General features: G+C 41.8%; 2 protein-coding genes and 1 pseudogene across 9 annotated transcripts in view; 2 read left to right on the top strand and 1 right to left on the bottom strand.

Moving 5' to 3' along the window:
- The window catches only part of LOC139540884 (ankyrin repeat domain-containing protein 13C-like), a 75516-nt gene extending 69431 nt beyond the window's left edge, over positions 1-6085 (top strand). For all 5 annotated transcript variants that reach the window (XM_071344920.1, XM_071344921.1, XM_071344916.1 and 2 more), the window contains 4 exons: positions 76-155; positions 4089-4187; positions 4749-4849; positions 4987-6085. In XM_071344920.1, the coding sequence (XP_071201021.1) occupies positions 76-155; positions 4089-4187; positions 4749-4849; positions 4987-5117 (411 nt within the window). In that variant the 3' untranslated portion in view covers positions 5118-6085. The remainder of the gene's footprint in view (positions 1-75; positions 156-4088; positions 4188-4748; positions 4850-4986) is intronic.
- A 1208-nt stretch (positions 6086-7293) lies between these two features.
- Positions 7294-24140, bottom strand: LOC139540885 (serine/arginine-rich splicing factor 11-like). 4 transcript variants are annotated; one of them, XM_071344922.1, is made up of 13 exons: positions 23999-24135; positions 21195-21559; positions 14305-14438; positions 11094-11203; positions 10882-10968; positions 9958-10007; positions 9709-9839; positions 9443-9518; positions 9130-9243; positions 8921-9010; positions 8679-8768; positions 8396-8567; positions 7294-8217 (listed from the first exon to the last, which is right to left on the bottom strand). In XM_071344922.1, exons 2-13 carry the CDS (start codon positions 21449-21451, stop codon positions 7987-7989), a joined length of 1542 nt encoding a protein of 513 aa, XP_071201023.1. In that variant the 5' UTR covers positions 21452-21559; positions 23999-24135; the 3' UTR covers positions 7294-7986. The 4 variants fall into 4 exon arrangements, with proteins under 4 accessions (XP_071201023.1, XP_071201025.1, XP_071201026.1 ...); XM_071344924.1 differs by lacking the exons at positions 21195-21559; positions 23999-24135 and adding exons at positions 14593-14703; positions 15289-15681; XM_071344925.1 differs by lacking the exon at positions 14305-14438 and having other exon boundaries at positions 23999-24140.
- Positions 24141-24687: 547 nt separating this feature from the next.
- Positions 24688-27096, top strand: part of LOC139540888 (xyloside xylosyltransferase 1-like) — a 59525-nt pseudogene continuing 57116 nt past the window's right edge.

Genomic DNA, 27096 nt, shown 5'->3' with positions numbered 1-27096 from the left:
TGACTTTATTCTGTGTCGATTTCTATTGCCAGGTGTCTGTTCTTGCCACTCATATGTGTTTCCCTCTCTCTTTAGCCCGTGAGGCGACAGTCACTAACTGCCCCTTCACCCAACACTATCTCCTGGGAGGAATACATCAACGCAGAAAACGGAAAGTATGTGTGACCATCACCTTCTCACAAGTACACTTCTTACACGCTTCCTTTCACGAGGGCCCTCTTCCTCATTGTTAGTCTCAAATGTCTACATACAGGGTTAAATCTAATCAAATCAAATGTTATTTGTCACACGCTTCGTAAACGACAGGTGTAGACAAACAGTGAAATGCACACTTCAAGGTCCAACAGTGCAGAGTTAAAAATGAGATATAGTCACACGAGGAATAAATACACAGTGAATAACAATAAAGAGTAAAAACAACATGGATATAGACAGGGAGTGGGAAAGCCCGTATGAGGGTTAGCGCTCAGGCTAGAATGAACCGCGGCCGGTATGCGTGGGAGAGAGAATATCTGTAGCGTTCGGAAAAAGTACTCAACGCACTCAAAACCAGGAAGAGGAAAACCCCAAGGGGGCCGAGATGCAGAAATAATATCATTCATTTAATCCACGCTCGAAAGAAGTGGAGGTGCAAGGCGCTATATAACAACAAGGAGCGGAGGCCTTATGCCTTCATCAGTGCTGGACAAACAAATTAAGAAGACACACACAGCAGGTGCGGGCATAGTTAATTAGAGACTGGCGAATCGGGAGTCAATGCATATGAAAAAGGAATATATATTATGAGGTAATTGAGGTACCTATGCACATATAGGTAGGGGTAAAGTGACTAGGTAACAGGATAGATAATACAGTAGCAGCAGCAGCGTATGTGGTGACTGTGAAAGTGTGTGTGTGTGTGGCGCCAGTATGCATGTGTGCGCATGTTATGTGTGTGTGGGCGTATACAGTGTGTGTGTATGTGTGTGTTGGGTTGTCAGTGTAAGTATGTGTGAGTGTGTGGATAAAGTCCAGTGTGGGCATACAGTCAATGCAAGAGAGTTAGTGCAAAAAAGGGTCAATGCAGGTAGTCCTGGTAGCCATTTGATTAGCTAATTAGCACTCTTGTTTAGCAGTCTTATGGCTTGTGGGTAGAAGCTGTTCAGGGTCCTGTTGGTTCCAGACTTGGTCCACTGGTACTGCTTGCCCTGCGGTAGCAGGAAGAACAGTCTATGGCTTGGGTGGCTGGAGTCTTTGAAAATGTTTTGGGCCTTCCTCTAACACCGCCTGGTATAGAGGTCCTGGATGGCAGGGAGCTCGGCCCCAGTGATGTATTGGGCCGTACTCACCGCCCTCTGTGGTACCTTGTAGTTGCCATACCAAGCCGTGAAAAGTTTTGAGAATCTGAGGCCTATGCCAAATCTTTTCAGCCTCCTGACGGGGAAGAGGCACTGTCATCCCCTCTTCACAAATGTTCCTTAGTGATGTGGACACCGAGGAACTTGAAGCTCTCAACCCACTCCACTACAGCCCCATCGATGCTGCCTTTTTTTCAATTATTTTCCATTGGACAAAAGATTTAACCCACATGTTGGCTTAGGTTGTTTTTGCCAAACTAACAATGTCTTACTGTATTTAAATTATTTTATTTGATTTCAACTAACTTACGTTTTCCTGTAGTCCACGAACAGCTCCTTTATCTTGCTGACGTTCAGGGAAGGTTGTTGTCCTGGCACTACACTGCCAGGTCTCTGACCTCCTCCCTATAGACTGCCTCATCGTAGTCGTTGATCAGTACTACCAATGTCGTGTTGTCAGCAAACTTGATGATGGTGTTGGAGTCGGGCGTGGCCACGCAGTCATGGGTGAACAGGGAATACAGTAAGGGACTAAGCACACACGCCTTGATGGTCAGCATTGCGGATGTGTTGTTGCCAAAGTTACCGCCTGGGGCCGGCCCATGAGGAAGTCCAGGATCCAGTTGCAGAGGGAGGTGCAAATTGCAATGTCCGTACTGTGAGATGCCTAAGACAGCGCTACAGGTACACAGGATGGACAGCTGATTGTCCTCACAGTGCCAGACCATGTGTAACAACACCTGCACAGGATCGGTACATCCGAACACCACACCTGCGGGACAGGTACAGGATGGCAACAACAACTGCCCGAGTTACACCAGGAACACACAATCCCTCCATCAGTGCTCAGACTGTCCACAATAGGCTGAGAGAGGCTGGACTGAGGGCTTGTAGGCCTGTTGTAAGGCAGGTCCTCACCAGACATCACCGGCAACAACGTCGCCTATGGGCACAAACCCACCGTCGCTGGACCAGACAGGACTGGCAAAAACTTCACTGACGAGTCGGTTTTGTCTCACCAGGGGTGATGGTCGGATTTGCGTTTATCGTCAAAGGAATGAGCATTACAGCGAGGCCTGTACTCTGGAGTGGGATCGATTTGGAGGTGGAGGGTCCGTCATGGTCTGGGGCATTGTGTCACAGCATCATCGGACTGAGATTGTTGTCATTGTAGGCAATCTCAACGCTGTGCGTTACAGGTAAGACATCCTCCTCCCTCATGTGGTACCCTTCCTGCAGGCTCATCTTGACATGACCCTCTAGCATGACAATGCCACCAGCCATACTGCTTGTTCTGTGCGTGATTTCCTGCAAGACAGGAATGTCAGTGTTCTGCCATGGCCAGCGAAGAGCCCGGATCTCAATCCCATTGAGCACGTCTGGACCTGTTGGATCGGAGGGTGAGGGCTAGGGCCATTCCCCCAGAAATATCAGAGAACTTGCAGGTGCCTTGGTGGAAGAGTGGGGTAACATCTCACAGCAAGAACTGGCAAATCTGGTGCAGTCCATGAGGAGGAGATGCACTGCAGTACTTAATGCAGCCGGTGGCCACACCAGATACTGACTGTTACTTTTGATTTTTACCCCCTCTTTGTTCAGGGACACATTATTCAATTTCTGTTAGTCACGTGTCTATGGAACTTGTTCAGTTTATGTCTCAGTTGTTGAATCTTGTTATGTTCATACAAATATTTGTTCATACAAACACATGTTAAGTTTGCTGAAAATTAAAATCACCGACCGTGAGAAAAGCTGCCTCTGAATGTGCATTTTCTTGTTTGCTTATAGCCCCCTATACAACTAGTTAAGTACGGTCTTGGTGCTAGCGTTCGTTTGTGGTGGTAACTAGACAGCTACGAAAAATATAGATGAAATAGTATGGTCTGCAGCTTATCATGAGGTATTCTAACTTGAGACTTCCTTAACATTGGAGGTCCCGCACCAACTGTTGTTAACAAAGAGACACACCTCTCCTCCCCCTGTTCAGCTAAGACTCTGAGAAACATAGGATATTACAGTTTTTCAGGTACCGTTGAGAGGATACGGAGCTCTTCCAGTTTGTTCTCGAGTGACTGCATGTTCGTCAATACAACAGAGGGCAATGGTGGTCTATTTGCTCGCTAATGTACTCTTGTCAGGTTGCCGCCTCGACTGTCTCTCTTTCGCTGCCGCTTCCTCTTTCGAGTCCCAGGTATTAGTTCCTGGTCCGGAGGAAGCAGAACGTCCAGAGGTGCCGACTAATTTAAGTTGTAAAGTTCATCCATTCTGATGCCTTGAAGCTGTTTTCGGTCATAGGAAATGATGCTGGAGACATTATGTACAAAAAAGTTACGATCAGCGTAAAAACACACAAAATAGGTCAGGAGCCCGTCAGACGGCTGCTATCCACTGCAGTGCCATCTTGCCAGGGGGAATGATGGACAGACAGACAGATCACTTATGTACAGTTGTGACAGGGTGGATAGTGCCATTTAAGTTCATTCCCTCTTACCTCATCAGTTAAAGCTGTGGAGAGCTGTTCTACTTCCTGTTGGAGAAACTTGACCCATCGACTAGATGGGTATGGGGTTTCAGTAGCAACTGGTTACTGCTTCCCACTTCCATCACCTAGCAGTGAGTGGTTCCTCACAGAAAATGTGTATTCTATTGTAAGACAAATTATTTAAAAAATTGCCCAAATTACCCAAATGCATCATACCCATACCATTATTACCACACATTTTCAAAATTCTCCCTCTTCTTCTCCTTCAGAGCGCCTCATCTAGGAAGAGACCTGGTATGCAAAGAGAGCAAGAAGAACTTCAAAGCGACCGTGGCCATGAGTCAAGACTTCCCTCTGAGCATTGAATCGTAAGCATCCTCTTCTATTACGCCCAGATGAACTTGACGTCTAGACTGACACAAGTAGTTGCCAGACGGGATACATTTTAATAAAGTAAATTTTTTTCTTCATAAAGTATTGAAAACTGAAATGACGTTTGTGTACATGAATGGGCTAAAGAGGTTGATGGACACAGTGCATTTATTTATTTACGCCAAAGAAAACACATGATAGACAACAATACAGATAGAAACAAATGAATACTGAAAAAAACGGTGTGCAGGTGTGGTTGGAAGCCCGAGGGCTGACATGAAAACCACACCACAACAGAAACAATACACAATACATAAGTACAAAACCTACTAATTATAAATGTATAAATTAATTGATCAGTAATCACACCAACAACAAAAATGTTAACCTCACTTTTGTGGTGTGCAGAGGCCTCATTTTCTGATGATTATCCCCATCGCTAATTGAATGTGCTAGTGACTGTAACTTGCTGTACTGTATGGCATGAAGTGATGCATGAAATCCATTCTTCATTGAGTGAGAATGAAAGACTGATCTTTTTTGTTGTTTATTTTCAGGTTATTAAACGTTCTGGAGGTGATCGCACCCTTCAAGCACTTTAATAAACTCAGAGAGTTTGTTCAAATGAAACTCCCTCCTGGTTTCCCTGTCAAACTGGGTAAGGACTATGTATAGTATACTGCTTAGTGGGAAACATATTCTAAAATATAAGAGATCCAGTTGGACGCCTGCTGACTGGCTGACCAGCTATATTCCCTGATGTTATAACATGTTTACATTTGTTTCTCCACAAAGATATCCCTGTCTTTCCAACCATTACGGCCACGGTGACTTTTCAAGAGTTGCGCTACGACGAGTTTGAGGAGTCCATCTTCACCATCCCCAATGAGTACAACGAGGACCCCAGCCGCTTCCCTGACCTTTAACCCCTTTGGGTGGACACCAGAAAGGGGTCACCTATGAAAGGGAATTGATATTTCATCAAGTTGTCATAGGAGAAGAAGACAAGAAAAGGAAATTGTATGTGTAATGTTTTAAATGGAAGTGAAAAGATGTAGCTACTATCCAGAGCTTCGTTTGGAGCTTCACTGAACTTTGGGCACTGGTTAGATGCATTACAGCCAGTCAGTACTGGGCTGAGTTGGCCTTGGCAGCAGAGGGGAGGACCTACTGCGCCAGTCGATACTCAACTCTTTGGTACTCCACCTGAAAGCAATGATAGACATGCTAAGAAATTGAATTGTACCAGAGCGAAGTTATCTTATCCTATTTGACTGGCAGCAAGTGTGGCATTATAAGTATTGCATATAAGAATTGTTTTCATATTCTACCTTTTTAAACTATGTAACAAACTACAATTCAGTTAAAGGAAATGAACCAGGAGTGAAAGTTGTCTGTAGATGATTAGGTACGATTTAAGTACAATGTAAAGGGCTCGATTCAAAATCCATATCACAGAAGTTCAGCGCCACTGCGCGATAGAAATGTAAAGTCAGCGTGCCCGCGTTAGAAGACTGCGTTCACGGTAAAGACTGCATATGTCGGCTCAATCGAAAATTACCTTCACATTTCAATCACGCTATAGAGTTAAACTTCAGCGGTATGGATTGAATCGAGCCCTAAATGCAATTTTTAAAGCAAGCAAAAACCAGGCCTTTTCCTTGCGCATGGTGTAAATACCGCTGTTTTTATGTTTGTTTTATTTTGTGTTTTTTTTCTCTTCACTTTCTTTGTGTTAATATGGGTGTAGATGTCTTCTATGACAAGAAGAGTTTCTGAAGTTTGATGCCAAGCCTAGTTGATGTGAGTTCACCCAAAGAGGTAATTGGTTTGTATCGTGGTGACAATGGATATTTTTGTACATATATGGTGCTGGTAAAAATCTCCAATTCTCCTTTGTTTTTTGTCTTCATTGTCACACATGTCAACTCTTTGTTGACTTCTCCCCTGCAGACCTATGTATGAGCCAAGTGTACAAAGCACTGTGAGGTCTTACATCCTTGAGTTTTACAAGGACTGGATTATTCAGCAGAGTTTCCGTCTTCAGAAGAACAGTTTCAGTTGAGTCCTGATTGCTTCTGAACATTGCAAAATGTTGCCCCGTTTATACCTGGTTCCAACATCCATCCTTGTCCTGATTGTGCCCATATTTTCAGACAGTGTAAACGATTAAAAGACTCATTGTGATCAGATCTTTCTGACCACCTCCCGAGGTAGGATATCTTACAAGTGTAGACAGATCTGGACAGTGAAACCATTTAAATCATTATCCCTTCTAAAATCACTGACAGGTGGCACCATTGAATTATGGCATCAATATGTGTCTTAAAACAAATCAATATTATTTTGAAAGAATAGCTGTCAAATAATTTGCATATAGGGAAGGACCTGGAACTTTGGTCACAATGCAGACACAAAGGATGGATATTAAACACATTTTAATAACGTGTAGACATATTTCAGAAAATGTGGGCAATCAATGTGGACAAGATCAGGACAAATGACGCATGTTAGCACCAGGTATAAACAAGGCTTTTACGTTCAAGGAAAAGGTCAAATCCAATAAGCTTAGCTATGCCTTGCTTCAGGAATGAAATAGGACTTCTCTGAAGTGGTGCTCATTTGGTTCTGCTGGGTACTGTGAACAGGGAGGGTTTGCTGAGCTGCAGTGTGATCAATACTGCACCAGCAGCAATAGAAATAGCAGAATGCTTTGTACTCCCGACTCATTTCCTTTGTATATTGATCAGGGCCCTATTGACCCCTCCGGTAGTTATAAACCTTTCCATCATGCTTCCATGCCACACTACTGGTTAGTGCTGCAAATGGAAATGTGTTTTCTTCACTTTTTGTTGTGGGCTGAATGTTGTTTTACTCCTTACCATGGCTTTAGCTGCCAAGAGCTGATGTAAACACATTTTCACTCATCTACATGCCAGTTGTACAACAAGAAACCTTGTATAAGCCTGACACTATTTTCATATGAAAAACATTTTTACTAAAATAAAATGTCCACATATAATGAACTTGTGTACCATTTGTTTATCATGCATTTCAAAACTGGTGCAGACTATCAAACATATCCCACCACAAAACCATAGCTATTTTGACGACGTTTTATTATAGACTTTCCTTTGTAAAACATGTAGACAGTACAGGGTGTTCCATCATAATAATCCAAACACTGATTTGGATCTACAGTATATCATCACAGGTGGAAGGGTATGTCTACAACAGTATTAAGTGCTTTACAGATTGAGTCAATTTGTCAAGATTACAACCAAGAATAGAAAGCTGCACTGCACCGAAACCAGAATGGTACCAGGCTAAATACAATTTAACAGTCTGAGTGTAAAAGGTTTAGGTATAGATAAGTTCAGTGAGTCATTTAGGAGAAAACAGTTCCTCTATGTTCAAGATGAATAAAAATTTTGAGGCCCAAAAAGGAAATCACTCACATTCAACAGGCCCTTCAACTTAAAAGTACAGAAATTTGACATTTTGCAAAAATCATTTGGGACAGAATTCCTACACATGCTCACCAGACACGGTCCACTACAGAAATAAACTGGCTATTTCAAACAGGAACAATATTTTCCCTAACCAGTCTAGAGATGGAAAGTGTCTCTAAAAACTGTACATCTCCCCAATAGGACTACAACCCACCAGACTCCCACAAGTATTCATTTAAAAGATCAGACACGTTATCTAGACGCCTTTAAAAAGAGAACGGTAGGGAATGGAGCCTATGTCGGTTTTCAGTGACATCATCTGGCTGGGTTTCCCTGGGCGTACTCAGTCGCTCATCTCCATGTCTTCCTCATCATGGTGGTCATCTCCGTTCTGTTTGGACTTCTTGCCGCTCTCCCCTGCAAGCTTCTCGTCAGACTCCTGGGGCTTTGTGGGAGACGCAGAATCGGAGTCGCTCTTCCTCTCCTCTTCGTCCTCTACCTCTCCCTCTTTTCCACTGTCATAGCCTTGCTCCTCCTCATCGTAATCCCTGGTCACCTTCAAGAGCAAAGCGTTCTGAGCAATAAAGGAATAAATGGCACATGAAACAGGTCAAACTCTGGACATGAAAACATTCAGGGTCGGTGTCCCTGTACAGATTAAGCCTAGTCATGGCTAAAAAGCTATTTAGATGGACATTTAACAGATACGATTAGAATGAGCCGTTAATGTGGGAAAGTCAGTGGCTGCACACCTTGACATCTCCTTTCTCACTGTCAGATTTGCGGTCTCGGTCCTTATCCTTGTCTTTGCTCTTCTTACTAGTGGAGCGTTCTCTTTCGTCTCGGCTCTGATCTCTGACGTCTTTCCTCTCCCTCTCACGGTCCTTCTCTCGCTCTTTGTCCTTCTTTTTGTCCTTCTTGTGCCTGTGGGAACAAAAACTATTGTTTAAATACAGACAGGTACACCTACAGATTACTGCACTGTGAAGCCCAGTGTGGTTCTGAACTAGGAGGACCCTCTTTTGTACCACTCACCTTCTAGGGGAAGGGGACCTGGACAGTTTCCTCTTTGGGGACCTGGACTTCTTTGGTGACCTAGAGGCGCTGCGGCTTCTTCTACGTCTCCTATTGAAGACCAGATATTAAAGATGGGAGGGAAACCTTTAACCCTACATTCCACTGGTTGTCTTTGGGTTCCTGAAAGGTCTAGAACATCAAGCGGGATCAATGCATTTTGGTCAAGCTAACTAGACTCATCCTTTATTTAATCCACTCACCGATTGATGCTTCGAGACCTCCTGGTACTGCTGTAGCTCTTAGGCGGCGTCTTGGAGCGCTTTTTGGATTTCTCGTCTTTCCTCCTATCCCTACAAGCAAGAAAAACAATGAAGGCAAAATGATTTGAAGGAATCCTGAAAGAGGTACATCATGCACCACATTTCCCCTGATCCCCGCTGTGAATATAACACTGTAGATGGCCACCCACCTGGATTTGCTGCATCTACCCCTCTCTCTGGAGTGGGACTTCCGTCTGCGGGGGCTCTTCGACCGCCTCCTGCTCCTCGAGTGGGACCTCCGTCGAGACCTGCTCTTTGATCGCCTGCAATGAGATTAGACAGTTTTTTTTTTTTTACCAGAACTCAGAGCTGTCCCAACTAATCCATGCACTCAAACCACTCAAGATGCATCGTGACTGATTTGCTGATGTTTTCCAACATGCATGTAAAGTGGGGCTAACCTTCAGCACATCCAAAATTGCTGATTTAATTAAGGTATGCAGTTTCTCATCAGCGGCGTACCTGTGACGAGACCTGGACCTCCTCCGCCTCGACCGGGACCTGGAGCGGGAATGTTTGCGCTTGTCGTCTTTCTTATCTGCAAAGAGGAAGAATGAAAGCTCAGGAAACTCCAACGTAACAATACAAATCTGTGGGAACTGACTAACATGACAGCCGTCAATGTCTGAAGACGTGAGGAAGAGCACCATAGAAGAGAGGAATGGGTAATTCAGTCAAAATACACGTGTAATACTGCAAATATGTGGTCTAAATTAGTGAGAACTCACTTCCAGGCTCGATAGCGGCAGAGATGAGTGACTGGGCCTCTCTGACCCTCTTCATGGCCTCCTCTATCTCCTTGTTGGAGTCATTCTTCATACCAGGATTAATCATCATACCAGCAGCCATTGAATTCATCCTGCAATGGTCAAACCCCAGTTAGTCACCCAGAAAAATTACAGATAACTTTTCCACATACTCAATACAATAGTTAAAATATTCTTTATAGACTGGCCAGAATTGGAGGTGATAGTTACTTAGTAGGATCCATGGACTGCATAAGCTTCAGAAAGTCAGCAGAGAGGGCCTGAAATAAAGAACATGAAAATGCATAGCTATATACATTTGTAATGTGATAAGTAGATCAATAGGTTATTATGGGGGGGGGGGGTTCTACTAAGCTAACATATGAAATTGTTTTAAGATGGTCATACCATGTTTGATTTAATTTTTATTTTATTGCCTTTACTAGCTCATAGAAACGCATTATATAACATTCATAAATGGCAAAAAAATTATCACAAAATAAATCATAAGGAATATAGTTTTGAAGTGTCTGTCCTATATCTAGGAGATAAGAAAGCTCAGGAAATGTTATTTTTTTTGGACACGTTTAACACCTTATTTTTGTTGCCACAAAACTACCTAATGGAAGTATTTCCATTCATTTTATATTAGCCAGGTCCTGTGACACTTGTGGGGGCGTAGCGCGAAACGGAGAACACAATTGTGTTCGTGAGTCTCCCCTTTCCACAATGGGGTCATTAGTTTGTAGCCCAAACAATTTGGATGCTACAGACAGAAGTTGGCACATCATCGTTACCGACTTCAGTCGTAGAGCAAAACACAGAACACCATCGTGTTCGTAGGCATTCCATAGAGTGGAAATATTATTCGTTTGTAGACCAAACAGTAGGAAGCTTTGTGAGAAGACCGATTTTTGTCTCATGGTCTGACAAAGACCGCTGTAGCTCGGCCACTTTCCACCACAGATGCGGAAGGCCGCCATAGTCGGATGCGGTGGATTGAGACGCAGCCCATGCCAAAAAACAGACATCTCTAGCTTAAACTGACAGATTGAGACAAAGATTTTTTTATTATGTTACTTACAGATTAATAGTATAACCTACACCCGTTTTAAAGTACAGAGAGTTGTGAAATAGAAAGTAGCCATGTCCAACCTGGGGGTTGATGTTGCCAGACATGCCCATGGCAGCCATGTGATCCATGTTGGGATTTCCGAGAGCTGAAAGAGGTACGCCTCCCATCTGCAAGGACAAGGGATACACGTCAGACAAATCTTCCTTCCAGCTACTTTTTTGTTGTTGTCAAAATGGGGCCTTTGGTTACACAGTTGATAGGTCTCATTTCGACATTAATAGATAACACTTACGGACGCCAAAGGATTTGGAGTGGGGAGAAGGCCTCCTCCAGGCATGCATCCTGCCACGGCATTCGCTGGTGCCAGCAGTGACAGAGCTTTAGACTCATCAGGAATCACTCCTAGAGAAAAACACCACAGGTCTTTGCAAAAATCCACCACACTCAAACAGAGCCACAAACAAACCACCTCAAACTAACTACTCTTACCACAATAGATATGTAGTAAGACATACATTCCATTTTGTGTTGTCGGAAAATGTTGGTCCCTAATTTGCTAAGTATGATTTCAGAATACTACTACGAGAACAAAGTCACAATATACACTGTGGTCAACACTGCCAAGATTGCATCAGCTGTACTTGTTTTTTAAGTCATGAACCAAACGTAAGCACAGCCGGTTGTCCAGTGGGATGTGCTCTCAAGTTTCATTAGATGTTTTATGAACAAGCGACTCGTGCCGGCTGCTTCGCTACAAAGCACACAAAAACATCAAGATACACAAAACAAAGTTCTGGGAAAAGGTAACTACTTTAGTCTAAAAACACTTACCATTACAAAACAAACAGAGAAAAGCTCGACCAAATTCTTTTGCTTTTGCTGGTGGCTTCTTTCTTCCAAAGAGCCTACAGCACTGTTGATTGGCTACTGTATTCACCAGAGGGGTATACTACGAAGCAAGCTAGATCTACTCAGGGTTTTATACAGCTAACCAGCATTAGTTAGCTTCACATTCCACCTCCGGCTTCATCAATACTACAAATGTGGATATTGCCCGTCCGCCTGCCTATAACCCTAGCAGGCCTATATCTGCGTGTCTATGTCGCACATGGCTAAGCAAACGCTGAAATTAAACAAAAAATGCGTTCTGTCATTACTAAATGTGGAATGTGATATATTAACATGACTATTTTTAACACAAAAACATTTGATTAATAAAATACTGAATCAATTGTCATCCTCAAATGAAGCGGATGACACAATTTTTGCAAGAGGCAGGGAATCTGATTTAATTGGTCCTCAACTTGTTGCTCAGTCATTTCATTCAGGGTAAGTGGAGTTAGCCTGCCCTGGAGCTGGTTAGGATCTGTTGCCATAGAAATGTACCTGGCTAAAAGGCGAGCCACTTTCGTATGACTGGTTATCCTGAGTTGACCAAAGTTACTTCGACAACTCCTCAAACGCGCTTCGTAGGATACCACTCATGTACAGTGTTGTAAACTTTAACTTGCAACTAACAGAAATAATCATATATAATAATTTGGGGGTTGTTTATATTTCATCCTGTTACTCACAAGTGTGTAATTGAAATGTGTTTATTTTTCTAAATATCTCAATTCCCCGATGACCTGCAGAGAGTGGGGTCACAGTCAGGGTCGCAATTGTACAGCGCCCCTGGAGCAATTAGGATTAAGTGCCTTGCTCAAGGGCAAAGCAACAGACTTTTTCTTTCTTCACCTTGTCGGCTCTCGTATTCGAACTGGCCCAAACTCTAACCCCGAGGCTACCTGCCGAAGAGTACTGAGTAGGCTCTGACAAAAAAGGGAAAATGCCAGAAAAAGCTCAAATAGTTAACCATTTCTATGAGCCCAATGCTGAAGAAAAAAAATATATACAATAGTGGAATAAAAACGAAAATCTTATGAGATGGTCCATGGGTGTGCAATCTAAAATTAAGCTAATTTCAAATCAAACAAGGCTTCATCTTTTCTGAGAAAAAAACAACACTTGAGAAACAGGATAAGCTGCAGAAGACAAAACTGTTGGGTGGCATTTTCAGCAGTGCCTGGTGTATAGGGCTGAACCAGGAAAAACAACTGTAAAAACAACAAGAAAAGCCTCCGTTAAATGTGTGACTTACTAAACCCGTTCAGAGTCAAGTGGAGAGGATCATTATAAAGCATTTCACTACAACAACCAGTCCTACTTTTACCTGCAGTTAGTGAAAATATATGGGGATGGAGATGCACATATGTATAAAAGGACTGCGAAACAAAGCTATTCAAATTGGGTGGGTTAAGTCCAAACAACAGATAAGCATGTAAATCGTAACCAAAATGATGTTCAGAATTTCCCAGGCCAGTAGCTGAAAGTAGCTAAAGGGATGTAGGCCGAGTACTATATGTAACGGATGTGAAATGGCTAGCTAGTTAGCAGTGGTGCGCGCTAATAGCCTTTCAATCGGTGACGTCACTTGCTCTGAGACCTTGAAGTAGTAGTTCCCCCTGCTCTGCAAGGGCCGCGGCTTTTGTGGAGCGATGGGTAACGATGCTTCGTGGGTGACTTGTCTGTGTGCAGAGGGTCCCTGGTTCGTGCCCGGGACAGACGAAAGTTAAACTGTTACATTGATGCTGTTGACCCAGATCACTGGTTGCTGCGGAAAAGGAGGAGGTCGAAAGGGGGGTGAGTGTAACAGATGTGAAATGGCTAGCTAGTTAGCGGTGGTGCGCGCTAATAGCCTTTCAATCGGTGACGTCACTTGCTCTGAGACCTTGAAGTAGTGGCTCCCCTTGCTCTGCTTTTGTGGAGCGATGGGTAACGATGCTTCGTGGGTGACTGTTGTTGATGTGTGCAGAGGGTCCCTGGTTCGCGCCCGGGTCGAGGCGAGGGGACGGACTAAAGTTAAACTGTTACATATACAAATCTACTTTGGCATGCATTGCCGCAATCAGTTAATTTACTTGTGTATGCTTCCTTTAGTTTATTAGACGCATACCTACTATAGATTGTGGCCTTTAAACTTGGATTACTTTAATCTCGTTTCCAGATTTAAGATTTTGATGAGGGATAGGGGGGGCCGTTGGCCCCTGCTATTGCTATGGTTCATTGAGTGGTTATTCTTACAATGAAAAGATGCTTTGGAGATAAAGAAACTTTCTTTCTCTACAGCAGAACAACAGTGGGAAGGGGCTCAGGAGCCGAGTTGCCATTTATGTGTCTAATCTCTTGATGGCTGTAGAGGACCCTGTTCAGTCTGCAAGGGGATCAGCAGATGCCTTGTCCATTTCAAAAACCACAACACACAAATACAATTATTTTTTTTATTAATAGGCTATACTAGAACCGCAAGATTACACATGTATTCCCGTTTACCCCTATTATATTGTCAATCTCTGGTAAGACTTTTGTACTAAATCTTACTTTAAATTAAATATTGATAAACAATGGGGTTTGATTGAGCTTTGTTGTATGTTGGAAAAGAAATAGGACAAAAGATTACCAACCTTCTGCGAATGGGACAACAATCAGGGCTCTGTCCACGAAGACAGTGTTGGTCAGATGCTGGGACACTCCAACCGACTCAGATTCAAGGAACTTTACAAAACAGACACGTGAAGTCACAGGCAAGGAAGATTCACTGGAAGAAAATACACATTTGTTGTGCAAGAAATACAAAGATTCTCGACATATGGTATTAGAAACATGGTACTGACACTGTTAGTATACTTTCTTCCTGAAAACATAAATGCTCACTTTCCTAATTAAACATATTTTATGTCTGGTTTAGTTACAATTGGGAAGAGAGAGCAATGAAAGAACGTTGCATCTCTTGCAGTCTTTTCTTGTCTTTGCCATGAGAGCTTCAGAGGGATGATCAAGACGTCTTGTAATTCCTACCTTAACTGCAGTGCAGCCAGGTGTAATTCGACAGGTGAAAAACAGCAAAGCACAGAACAGATTAATTAGCTCCTACTACCCTGCCCTGTTATTCAATGGAGCCATTTGTTTTCACAGTATCATTGTAATTCAAAACAGTTTGATTCGCGACAGTTTGTTTTGTCAACTAGTTACTATAGTACTGACTGCAGGTTTGATTTATTATTCGATATCACAAGATAACTTACTAGCCAGTTGTTTCTCAGTACAGTAAGCTGGTTAACGTTAGATGTTTCATATAGGCACTGAGGGACAACAGTTCGCAGATATCCTACTCAATGAGCTTGCTGTAACCAGTGTTTACTAGCTAGCCATCAAGTTAACCATCTAGCTAAATTACGAGCTCACCGCCAGGTAGGCGCGAGTTTGGCTCCTCTGTGTCAGTTGCATGAGCAAGCGCACACTCATGTGTGCCAACTAATTACTACTAGCTAGGGGTGGACTGAGGCCGCACAGGCCCCAACCTATGTGATGGCCAAATTTGGCAGAATTTTTATGGAAAATGTACGTCGCTACTAGCTAGCTAATTGTCTAATATTCATAATACTCACTCTGGTGGAAATAACTTCAGTTCTTCAATATTTCCCAGAAACCCGAAGAGAGATCTCATCTGTTCAGAGGTGGTACTCGGAGAGACATTTGTCACCTGAATAACGTTCGTCATTTTCCACGACTAGATGTTAATTTGAAACGCACAGACGCCTAGCTAGATGTAACAACCCAACTAATTTAGCATCTAAAGAACGTAACATATAATTGTGCAGTCAAGCAAGCATAAACAACAATCATTTCCACTAGCTAATGCTACACAATTCAATTCCCACGGCCATTAGCACGCTACCAAAGATTTGTATAACTAAACCAAGATAGACCACAGCCTTTCGTTTCAAACGGGAACAAATTAGTCATATTGGGCAGAGCCAAGCACGACCTGGCGAGATGCAATTGGCACGTTCTAGCGGACATCTGCATATTTCCGTTACGGAACGCCACCTCTGAAGTGCACATGTGCAATAACTCAATTCGCCTTTGCACTCCTTATAATATATTTTTTTTTAAATACATGTTTTTTATTTTACCTTTATATAAACAACGCGATTAAAATAAAAAATAAACTTTGCAACGGGTAAAGTCTACAAAACGTAGTCCACTTTGTTCATAACACATTTTAGTTTTGGGAACAGAAAACTATATTGAGGTCAAATGTTTCATCGGGGAGAAAATTTGCAGAATGTCGGCCAAAATCCATTACGTTCCATCTTCTCCCAATGCCGGACAGTGGGCTTCCTCTCACTACCATATTTGGTAGTGAGTGGAAATGCCACGCGGATGCTTCACATTTAAACATCCGGTGAAATATCTGTCTCATTGTTCTATTTGTGACGCTACTGTTAGCTAGTAAGTTGTACAACGCTAGCTTCTGCCTCTACTTCTATGATATTATGGCGGTCCGCAAACAAACGTTAAGAGGTGGATGCCGCCACCTACTATACTGGAGTGTAGTCAATCACAGTTTACAGACTAAATTAATAAAAGGTACAAACATTAAGAAAGACGACACCTTCCTACCTAATCCGTACTACTAATAACATTTTAAAAAGAGCCCTACTAACAAACTCTCCCCATCTTTCCTAATAATAACAATAATAATAATGTAAAATTAACACATTTACAGAAAGACCTGTGTAAAGGCCAACTTACAGAAGAGGACATTTTTGAGGCAATAAAATATTTTCAGTCTGGAAAAACACCAGGGCTTGATGGTATACCAGTAGAGGTATTTCAGACCTTTTTTGATGTACTCAAAGATCCATTATAAACATGTCTTAATTACTCTTATACAAATGGTAGACTTTCAGGTACTCAACAAGAAGGTCTGATTTCATTACTACTAAAACAGGACCCATGTAGTAAGTAAAGATCCAGTCCATTTAAAAAACTGGAGGCCTCTAACACTTCAATGTTGTGATGTGAAAATCCTGGCGAAATGCATAGCACATAGAATAAAAAAGGTTTTACCAGATATTGTTCATCCTGACCAAACAGTTTTTTTTTTACATGGACAATAAACGACAATTACTTGAAACAATTGAACATTATGAAACATTGAAGATACCAGGCTTGGTCTTCATAGCAGATTTTGAAAAGGCGTTTGATAAAGTAAGACTAGAATTTATATATAAATGCCTGGATTACTTTAATTTGGTGAATCTCTTATACAATGGGTTAAAGTTACAGTATGTACAGCAACCCCAGATGTAAAATAGTAAATAATGGTTACTTCTCAGAAAGTATTGAGCTTTTAAAGAGGAGTAAAACATTCTGTCCATTGTCTCCGTATCTATTTATTATGGCAATTGAAATGCTAGCTATTAAAATTAGATCCAACAAGAACATCAAGGGGAAAGAAATTCAGGGGATAAAAACAAAAAAAGTGTCAAAGTATGCCGAGGACTCTAGTTTTTTTCTTAAATCCCCAATCTGGATCCCTGCACAGTCTCATTGAAGATCTTGATCACTTTTCTAGCCTCTCTGGATTAAAACCTAATTATGACAAGTGTACCATATTATATTGGATTGTATTGGATCGTTAAAAAAAGTGTTTAAACTACCTTGTAGTTTACCAATAAAATTGGTGGATGGTGAAGTAGACATACTTGGGATTCACATCTCAAAATATAAATTAATTTACCACAATTAATTTCAATGGAAAATTTGCAAAAATAGATACGATTCTGCAACCATGGAGAGGTAAATACCTGTCTATTTATGGAAAAATCACATTGATTAACTCTTTGGTCTTATCCCAGTTTACTTACTAATGGCACTGCCTACTACAGATGACTACATTTTTTAATCTAGTGAGCCACAAATATTTCATTTTATTTGGAATGCTAAGCCAAACAAAATCAAACATGCCTATTTATATAATGAATATGAGTTTGGGGGGCTAAAATGATTAATTATTAAAGCTTTAAAACTCTCACTAAAAGCTTCACTCATACATAAATTATACTTAAACCCAAAATGGTTCTCCAGTAGATTATTAAGAAAAGCTCATCCTTTGTTAAAAAATTGCCTTTTTGACTTTATACAGATTACAACTTCTCATTTCCGACTAATTGAAAATGACTTAAAAAAAAAAAAGTATCACCCTTTCTTAAACAAGCCATACAAAGCTGGTTACAATTTCAGTTTTATCCTCCAGAAAAGAAAACAAATATTACAACAAATGTTATGGTTAAACTTAAATATACTGATTAATAAAAAACTATTATTTTGGGATTTTTTTACAAATTTGTATTATAAATATTAATGATATTATGAATAGAAACGGAGGAGTTGTCACATATGCAGTTATCAAAAAAATATGAGAATATCCGCTCAATCCAAACTTACAACCAACTGATTGCAGCACTACCCCAAAAATGGAAGAGGCAAGTGGAAAAGGGAGAAGGTAGGGAACTTGTTTGCCTGCCATATATTAAATAATACAAATCGTCTGAAAGGAACTGGCATAAATAGAAAAATATACCAGTTTCATCGGAGGACAAAAATGTTGACAGCTGCGCCACACAGGTTGCAAAATAAATGGGAGGAGATTTTCAATGTACCAATTCCATGGCACATGGTTTATGAACTGGTACAAAAAATTACACTTGATTCAACACCTAGAGTTTTTCAATTTACACAAATGGAATAGACAAAAGGTGGAAATTATAGGCAATTAGCAAGACACCCCCAATAAAGGAGTGGTCTGTGGTCACCACCTGCAGAACCACTCCTTTATTGGGGGTGTCTTGCTAATTGCCTATAATTTCCACCTTTTGTCTATTCCATTTGCACAACAGCATGTGAAATTTATTGTCAATCAGTGTTGCTTCCTAAGTGGACAGTTTGATTTCACAGAAGTGTGATTGACTTGGAGTTACATTGTGTTGTTTAAGTGTTCCCCTTATTTTTTTGAGCAGTATATACAGTGGGGAGAACAAGTATTTGATACACTGCCGATTTTGCAGGTTTTCCTACTTACAAAGCATGTAGAGGTCTGTAATTTTTATCATAGGTACACTTCAACTGTGAGAGACGGAATCTAAAACAAAAATCCAGAAAATCACATTGTATGATTTTTAAGTAATTCATTTGCATTTTATTGCAAGACATAAGTATTTGATCACCTTCCAACCAGTAAGAATTCTGGCTCTCACAGACCTGTTAGTTTTTCTTTAAGAAGCCCTCCTGTTCTCCACTCATTACCTGTATTAACTGCACCTGTTTGAACTCGTTACCTGTATAAAAGACACCTGTCCACACACTCAATCAAACAGACTCCAACCTCTCCACAATGGCTAAGACCAGAGAGCTGTGTAAGGACATCAGGGATAAATTGTAGACCTGTACAAGGCTGGGATGGGCTACAGGACAATAGGCAAGCAGCTTGGTGAGAAGGCAACAACTGTTGGCACAATTATTAGAAAATGGAAGAAGTTCAAGATGACGGTCAATCACCCTCGGTCTGGGGCTCCATGCAAGATCTCACCTCGTGGGGCATCAATGATCATGAGGAATGTGAGGGATCAGCCCAGAACTACACGGCAGGACCTGGTCAATGACCTGAAGAGAGCTGGGACCACAGTCTCAAAGAAAACCATTAGTAACACACTACGCCGTCATGGATTAAAATCCTGCAGCGCACGCAAGGTCCCCCTGCTCAAGCCAGCACATGTCCAGGCCCGTCTGAAGTTTGCCAATGACCATCTGGATGATCCAGAGGAGGAATGGGAGAAGGTCATGTGGTCTGATGAGACAAAAATAGAGCTTTTTGCTCTAAACTCCACTCGCCGTGTTTGGAGGAATAGAAGGATGAGTACAACCCCAAGAACACCATCCCAACCGTGAAGCATGGAGGTGGAAACATAATTCTTTGGGGATGCTTTTCTGCAAAGGGGACAGGACGACTGCACCGTATTGAGGGGAGGATGGATGGGGCCATGTATCGCGAGATCTTGACCAACAACCTCCTTCCCTCAGTAAGAGCATTGAAGATGGGTCGTGGCTGGGTCTTCCAGCATGACAACGACCCGAAACACACAGCCAGGGCAACTAAGGAGTGGCTCCGTAAGAAGCATCTCAAGGTCCTGGAGTGGCCTAGCCAGTCTCCAGACCTGAACCCAATAGAAAATCTTTGGAGGGAGCCGAAAGTCCGTATTGCCCAGCGACAGCCCCGAAACCTGAAGGATCTGGAGAAGGTCTGTATGGAGGAGTGGGCCAAAATCCCTGCTGCAGTGTGTGCAAACCTGGTCAAGAACTACAGGAAACGTATGATCTCTGTAATTGCAAACTAAGGTTTCTGTACCAAATATTCAGTTCTGCTTTTCTGATGTATCAAATACTTATGTCATGCAATAAAATGCAAATTAATTACTTAAAAATCATACAATGTGATTTTCTGGATTTTTGTTTTAGATTCCTTCTCTCACAGTTGAAGTGTACCTATGATAAAAATGACAGACCTCTACATGCTTTGTAAGTAGGAAAACCTGCAAAATCGTCAGTGTATCAAATACTTGTTCTCCCCACTGTATATATATATATGGGGCATACAACAATCTCAGCTCTGTAGATTTTACTGTAAAGAGACAGAATCAATTGATCATTCATTCTGGTATTGCCCCTATGTAGCTTGTTTCTGGACACAGGTTCAGGAATGGTTAAAAAAATAAAAAAATAAACATGCACTTAAAATGAACCTTACAAATAGGAGTGTTGGGTGATTTGGAAAGCAATAGTCAGTCAATAAATAATGTAATAATACTCGTAGGAAAGGTTTTCATCTGTAGCTCACAATCTGTGGATAATAAACGATTAGAAAGGTTAAACATTTTTGTAAAACATCACAGCAGAATTAAAAAATATATGGCACATGGAAACCAAACGAGGGTGGTCTATGGTGATAGGTGGGATGGGCTGAGAGTGGCTGAGGGTTGTGATTAACGAGTTTATGTTTGGTAATGTATTATTGTTATGTGATTTCTTTTTATAAAAAGTACCATGTATGTAAAATGTGTATGCAAAAATGTATGTATATGTAGCACAAACACTGTAAAAAAATGAGTAGGTGTGTCCAAACTTTTGACTGGTACTATATATAAAATTATTATTTTGGGGAAAATGATCCGTGGTCCTACAAAACGGGGGCCACCAGTTGCCAATACCTGATCTAGGGGGAGTGTATTTTTGCTGTGTTCATAGCAATAGCCAAGTGAGAAGGTGGTAACTGGTAATTACCAGTTGTGAAGTCGTAAATAGAAGTTGGATGCACTGCATTCACGTTTTCAAACATTGAGGTCAATTTTTTTGCCCATAAAAAGTATATCCAGAGCAGCTGTGACTTTCTAATACAAAAGGAAGATGAACAGACTCAATTTTGTATCAACAACTTGTATTTTGTTCTTACCATAAACAATAACTGCTGAAGATGCCGCCATGCGTGCTGTCCTTTTTGTTGACAAATAACGTCCGAGGTGCAAGTGAGATGATAGAAGAGTTTCCAGCAATTACCAATTCACTGAACTCACTGTTGAGTTTGGATAAATGTGAGCTTACTATTTGCACCGTAGGAGCCAGTGGAGGCTGCTGAGGGGAGGACAGCTCATAATAATGTCTGGAATGAAGTAAATGGAATGGTATCAAACACATTTGATACCATTCCATTCACTCCATTTGCGCCATTACACTCCATTCCAGTTGATGCTCTGACCCAAGAGGAATGGGAGGTGGTGGAGGAGGTGTGCAGAGTCCTGGAACCCTTTGAGCAGGTCACTGTGGAGATCAATGGAGAGAGGTACAGTAAGCAGTTATTACTACATCATTATTTAATCCAGTATTATATATGTATATGAGCAGTAGATCCAAATGTAGTATCAGTAGACAAAACATGAACCTGAACTACTGTTCTCTCTTTTCAGATATGTGACATCCTCAAAAATGATACTCCCATGTAAGGGTCTGCAGCGAATCACAGCCAGCCGCCAGAGAGAAGCAAATGTAACCACAGGACATGTGACAGAGTTTATGGACACCCTATGTTCATCAATGGACAGAAAGTTCCACAGAATGGAATATAATCACATGCTATCAGAAACTGCTGCACTTGACCCCAGGTTTAAGAAGTTAGCCTTCAGTGATGCCAGAGCGATTGATGAGGCTCTTCAAAGAATAACCTCAGCAGCAGGGAGGGACAGCCCCAGCAGTCAGCTGGCTCAGGCACTGTTTGACGGGAGAGCAACTGGGGATGCAGCACAAAGGAATCCCTCAGCAGATGCCATAATGGAGGTCCGATCCTATTTGGAGGAGCCCCTGCTTCCTCTAAAGATCTGCAGATCCTCTGAGTTGGTGGAAGAACAAGGCCTCTGTCTACCCACGACTTACTAAAGTCATGACAGGGAGACTTTGCATAGTGGCCACATCCGTTCCCTCTGAGAGGGTCTTCTCGAAAACGGGACAAAAATATATATTTTTATTTGATATGGTGCAATATTCTATTATGCTGTTCAGAATGTATTCGTTTTAAATGGTTAGATTTATATGCACTTTGTTTATATACATTAAAAAGTTATACTTTAAATGCAAATGTTTAATAGCATTCTTTTTCATAACAAACCAATGCATTTTTAAATTTTAAGTGCAAGGTAGAGTATGATTTAATTTAATAATTTAATTAGAATTGTTTTAACACCAATCATAGTCAAACTATCGGAAACGGTTTGACTTGAAAAAATACAAAACATATTTTTCTTAAAGAGCCGTTTGGGAGCCAAAAGAGCCGTCTCACTGAAAAGAGCCGGAATGCCCATCACTAATTCTGTCTTCAGTGCATCAGCTGCTGTCTTACCAATCATAGTGTCTGCGAGGATAACAGCAGCAGGCACTCTAGCGAACCGAGCAAAGGATCACGGGCACTTGGCGCGAGCAGAGAACAGGTAAACAGTGCAATGCACACGCACGGAAACTAAATTTGAAAAAGTAGGCCTATAAATATAAAATAACTAGAGATTTCACACCAGTGACACCAGTAAATGTTTTCCTGCTTATTATGATTTTAAAAACTTGAACATATTCTTATCCATTTTCAAAATTCTTCCCACGTACCTTCTGGTACCCCCTTTTTGGAAACACAGCTCTAGGACAAAGTGACTTTTATCAACATATCCGCCTATATTCACACTCCAGTGTAGTGGGATACACGGCACATCCAGAAGAGGACTGGCCATCCTTCAGAGCCTGGTTCCTCTCTAGGCTTCTTCCTAGGTTCTGGCCTTTCTAGGGAGTTTTTCCTAGCCACCGTGCTTCTACACCTGAATTGCTTGTTGTTTTAGGCTGGGTTTCTGTATAGCACTTAGTGACATCTGCTGATGTAAAAAGGGCTTTATACATACATTTGATTGATTGTAAGCAACTTTCAGTTGGTTGTGATCCGCCAATGCAAATTTAAAGAAGAATAAGAAGTATGCTGGTATTTACGGAATTACGAGATGTGTAGGCAGCATAATGCCGCGTTCAAAACGACTGGGAACTCGTGAAAAATTTGCTCTGGCTGGGAAAAATAGATCTGAACGGTCATCCAACTCGTAATTCCACATCGAACTCGGGCCTCTTTATAGAGTTCCGACCTGAAGATCCCTGACATGATTTGACCTCGTATTTTTCCCGAGTTCGCAGTTGTTTTGAACGAGGCATTAGACATCACCGGAAGTGTAATTTAGATTAGTGTGACAAACTAGCTAACTACATACAAGCAAAACATTATCTAATTTCAGAATACACATTTTATGGAATGGTTGTGATTTCAAGTTGACAAGCTATAGAGTCACCTGTGGAATATTTTGTGGCCTTCACAGCGTTCGTGACATTATTTTGTCTGTATACATCTGTTGCGTCCATTTAACGTTAATGTACATCTTTAGCAGCTAGCTAACTAACTATCAGTCTACCTGCTCCAACTCGGCTGACTACATCGAGAGTTCTCCAACCCCAGAGTGGTCAGTAAATCAATGTACTTTCTTTCAAAGGTGTACATTTGTCTTTGTGGCTTGACTATGTTGTATGCTCATTGCTAGATGAGGAACACTCAACTCCCTTCGTTCTCTTATATCGAGACGGAGTATAGACATTGATAAATGGTCGCGGTATTTGTTAGGAACAACATTGAGTCAATAACTATTACTTGTAAAAAATAAGTTCGAAAACGCTTAACGTTACCTGTACATATGTTTATCCTGTACAACTGTGGTCCTTCCGCAGCGTGTTTTAAATTAATAATTTTAATAAAAACGTTTCAAATACAACCACCGACCTTCTCCTAATTTGTGTTGCTCAACTGCTGTTGTCAGACGTACAAAGTAAACCGAGCTTCAATCGGCACAAGCGCATTCGGACTGATTTGAGCAACACATATGAGGAAAAAGTCGGTGGTTGTATTCGATAATAAAAAATAAATACATTGTTGAATTTCAGCACCCCACGGAATGAACGTAGTTGTACAGCTAAGCATTTTTAGAAGTATCGACTGTTGATGATTCAATGTTTTTGCTAGCAAATTTCGCGACCAGTTATCAATAGTGAATTTATTGAGCGTTCCTCAGGTAGGTCATTGCATGCTGGAGAACCTAGCTTCACGAAAAGCTCCTGTCTTTACAAGCTCAGCTTAGCTCTTCACACAAGAATGTGTGCTGTTGCAAGAATCGCTGTTTTTTTGGGGGGGGAAGAACATTACATTATTTAATGTGATTCAGCTACTTTGTATTGTGGATGTATTTAATTTGCACTACACATCACATTTCTTTCATGTGACAATATTAACTTTGTTGTATTGTACAAAGGTACACCATTCTGAAGGGTAAGACTGACCCTAGTTATACATTCATTCCAATTTTATAGGAAAAGGACTACTCAAACTTGTCAGGGTGTGGACAAGACTAGTAAATGAATGGCTTCTTTCTGAAACCAACAGTACATTAGAAACATACAGGATGTTGAACTCAGGGTTCATCCCCATTTTCTGCAAGTTGTGACGATAAGGTCTTTGACACTCATCTGTGATAGTTACTGCATGGGCACCTTCAGGTTCCATCAGTTTGTCCTGCTCCTCGGAGCAGCTCTGGCCGTTGCAGCCTTCTACTACTTTGGCTCGGAGAGGCATGATTTCTCAAGCAACACCAATCGCATCAAGCAGACCCAGGCCAGCCAAAACGCCAACCGGAACGACGCAGACCTTTCCCTGGACACCAGGCTGCTGCACCGAGAGGGTGGAGATGGGGAGGAGGGCGAAGGCAGGACTAGGAGGGCGGATATTGGGGCAGACAGTGGACCCAAGTTCAGCCAGTACTACCATGCCCTCATGATGTTCACCAAGGTGGACAAGAGCCGGAGCCTTCAGGAGAAGTTCTGGGTGGCCATGTTATCCATGGCTAAATACGGTCTCTTCCTGGACGAAGAGGTCCTGGTCCTTCATTTTGTGAGCGACGAGGCCAGCTGAGAGCTGGGCGAGAGGATGCTCCCGGGGCTGCTCCTCGACGCAACGTTTCAGTACGAGGCAAGTCTGATTGGAGCCCTGATGCATTTCTTACCAGGGTGACCAGTCAGTGTATATGTGCTGGTGTTACATGGCATGTTAGTCCTAAAGTGTGGAGACCCAAGTTTAATTCTTAAAACGAGGCTTATTCCTGAACCTGGCAAGCACAGGCCCCGCTTGGAGGAGCAGACTGGCTAGAGAGTGCAACAATGCACTGAGTGAACAGTTGTATTCTTTAACACAGGGGGGCAGTGTTGCCCTTCCAAAACATATTACGGTTTAGAAATACCCCTCTTCTGCTTTTTTTCAGCCACTGGGAGGATTATGCTTTCCCTAATATAGTCCATGCATGGTCTTGATGCATCTTTAGAATGTCTTCACTGACAGAAGCCCTGTACCTGAAGAGTATGTGACAGTCTGATTTCAAACCTGCGGTAGAGCAAAACATGGCAGACTTTCTGCTAAAGAAATTTAACCTCCGATTCCTAACTACGAATTCCTCTGTCATCCCCTTGATCTGAGTACAGTTTGTTGCAGTAAGGGACTCCGCTCACCTCTTTTGTCTGCATCACAGAGCACGCGATAACAAACTGGTTTACAAGTTGTTTATCCCCCTCTAATGAAAGTAAATCCTCCCTCACCAGCCAGGCACGTCCCCGGTAACATATCTTCATCTGATGGGGAATGTTGAGGCACTGCATTAGCTTAGTCTGATCCTCTGCCTTGGATTGAGTGGCAGTTTGCTCAGTTTAGCAGTTTCCTCAGCTTAGCATCTTAGGCGGCTCAGAGCCAGAGGGACAGATTACTCCCTCTTCAGCTAATGCTCCCAACCGAACCCTGCTCCAGCCCCCTTTGTCAGGCACAACAGGGTAATGCTATATAATGAGAACTTGACAGGCTGTGACATCCAGTTTATTCCTCTGCGCTCCTGTCAGCCCCAGCCATGGGATGCAGCAGCAGCTCTCAGATGAGTAGCGCTTTACTGAACACCCAGGGCCCACTGAACACACACAAACACATCCTGCACAGTCACTAATGGGACGGATCTTCATGGGGCTGGCTATGAACTGCAATGGCCTGTGAGCATGTTGACATGCTTTTCAGCAGATCCTCACCTAATTTCTTTAATTATTTATCTCTCAGGAGCGCCAACACAGGACATTGGTTATGTAACCCCTCTGTGAATTTTTAGTGACAAAACACTGTCTGAGACCCAATGGTGGAAAAAGTACCCAATTGTCATACTTGAGTAAAAAAATAGAAATTTACTCAAAAAAAGACTAAAAGTCAATGTATTTAGTTTTAAATATACTTAAGTATCAAAAGTAAATGTAATTGCTGAAAAATACTTAAGCATCACATGTAGAAGTATCAAATGTTCAAATTCCTTATATTAAGTTAACCAGACAGAACCATTTTCTTATTTTTAAAATGTACGCATAGATAGGGGCACACTCCAAGACATAATTTACAAATGAGGCATACGTGTTTAGTGAGTCCACCAAATCATCAGTAGGGATGACCAGGGATGTTGATAAGTGTGATTGACCATTTCCCTGTCCTGCTATGCATTCAAATAATGAGTACTTTTGAGTGTCAGGGGAAAAGTATGGAGTACAAAATACAGTATTTCCATGAGGAATTTAGTGGAGTAAAAGTTGTCAAATACCCCCAAAAACTACTTAAGTAAAAAATACTTTAAAGTGCTACTTAAGTACTTTACAACACTGCTGAGACCCCTGTAAAACCAGCGCAAACAGCCTATACAATCCCACCGCCGGGGGCC

The sequence above is a fragment of the Salvelinus alpinus genome, chromosome 16 (assembly GCF_045679555.1).
Source record: "Salvelinus alpinus chromosome 16, SLU_Salpinus.1, whole genome shotgun sequence".
Taxonomy (NCBI): Eukaryota; Metazoa; Chordata; class Actinopteri; order Salmoniformes; family Salmonidae; genus Salvelinus; species Salvelinus alpinus.
Note: the sequence above shows the minus strand (reverse complement) of the source record. Positions and strands in the feature narration are given on the sequence as shown.

Bases quoted from the DNA above. Each gene is read 5' to 3' on its own strand.
- LOC139540885 (XM_071344922.1), bottom strand. From the start codon at position 21,451: ATGGAATGGTATCAAATGTGTTTGATACCATTCCATTTACTTCATTCC. The intron at 10,008-10,881 runs GTTGGACATGGC...TCTTTATTTCAG, and splicing joins CTGGCAACATCAACCCCCAG to GCCCTCTCTGCTGACTTTCT. The intron at 8,218-8,395 runs GTGTGCAGCCAC...TTTATTGCTCAG, and splicing joins GTGAGAAAGGAGATGTCAAG to AACGCTTTGCTCTTGAAGGT.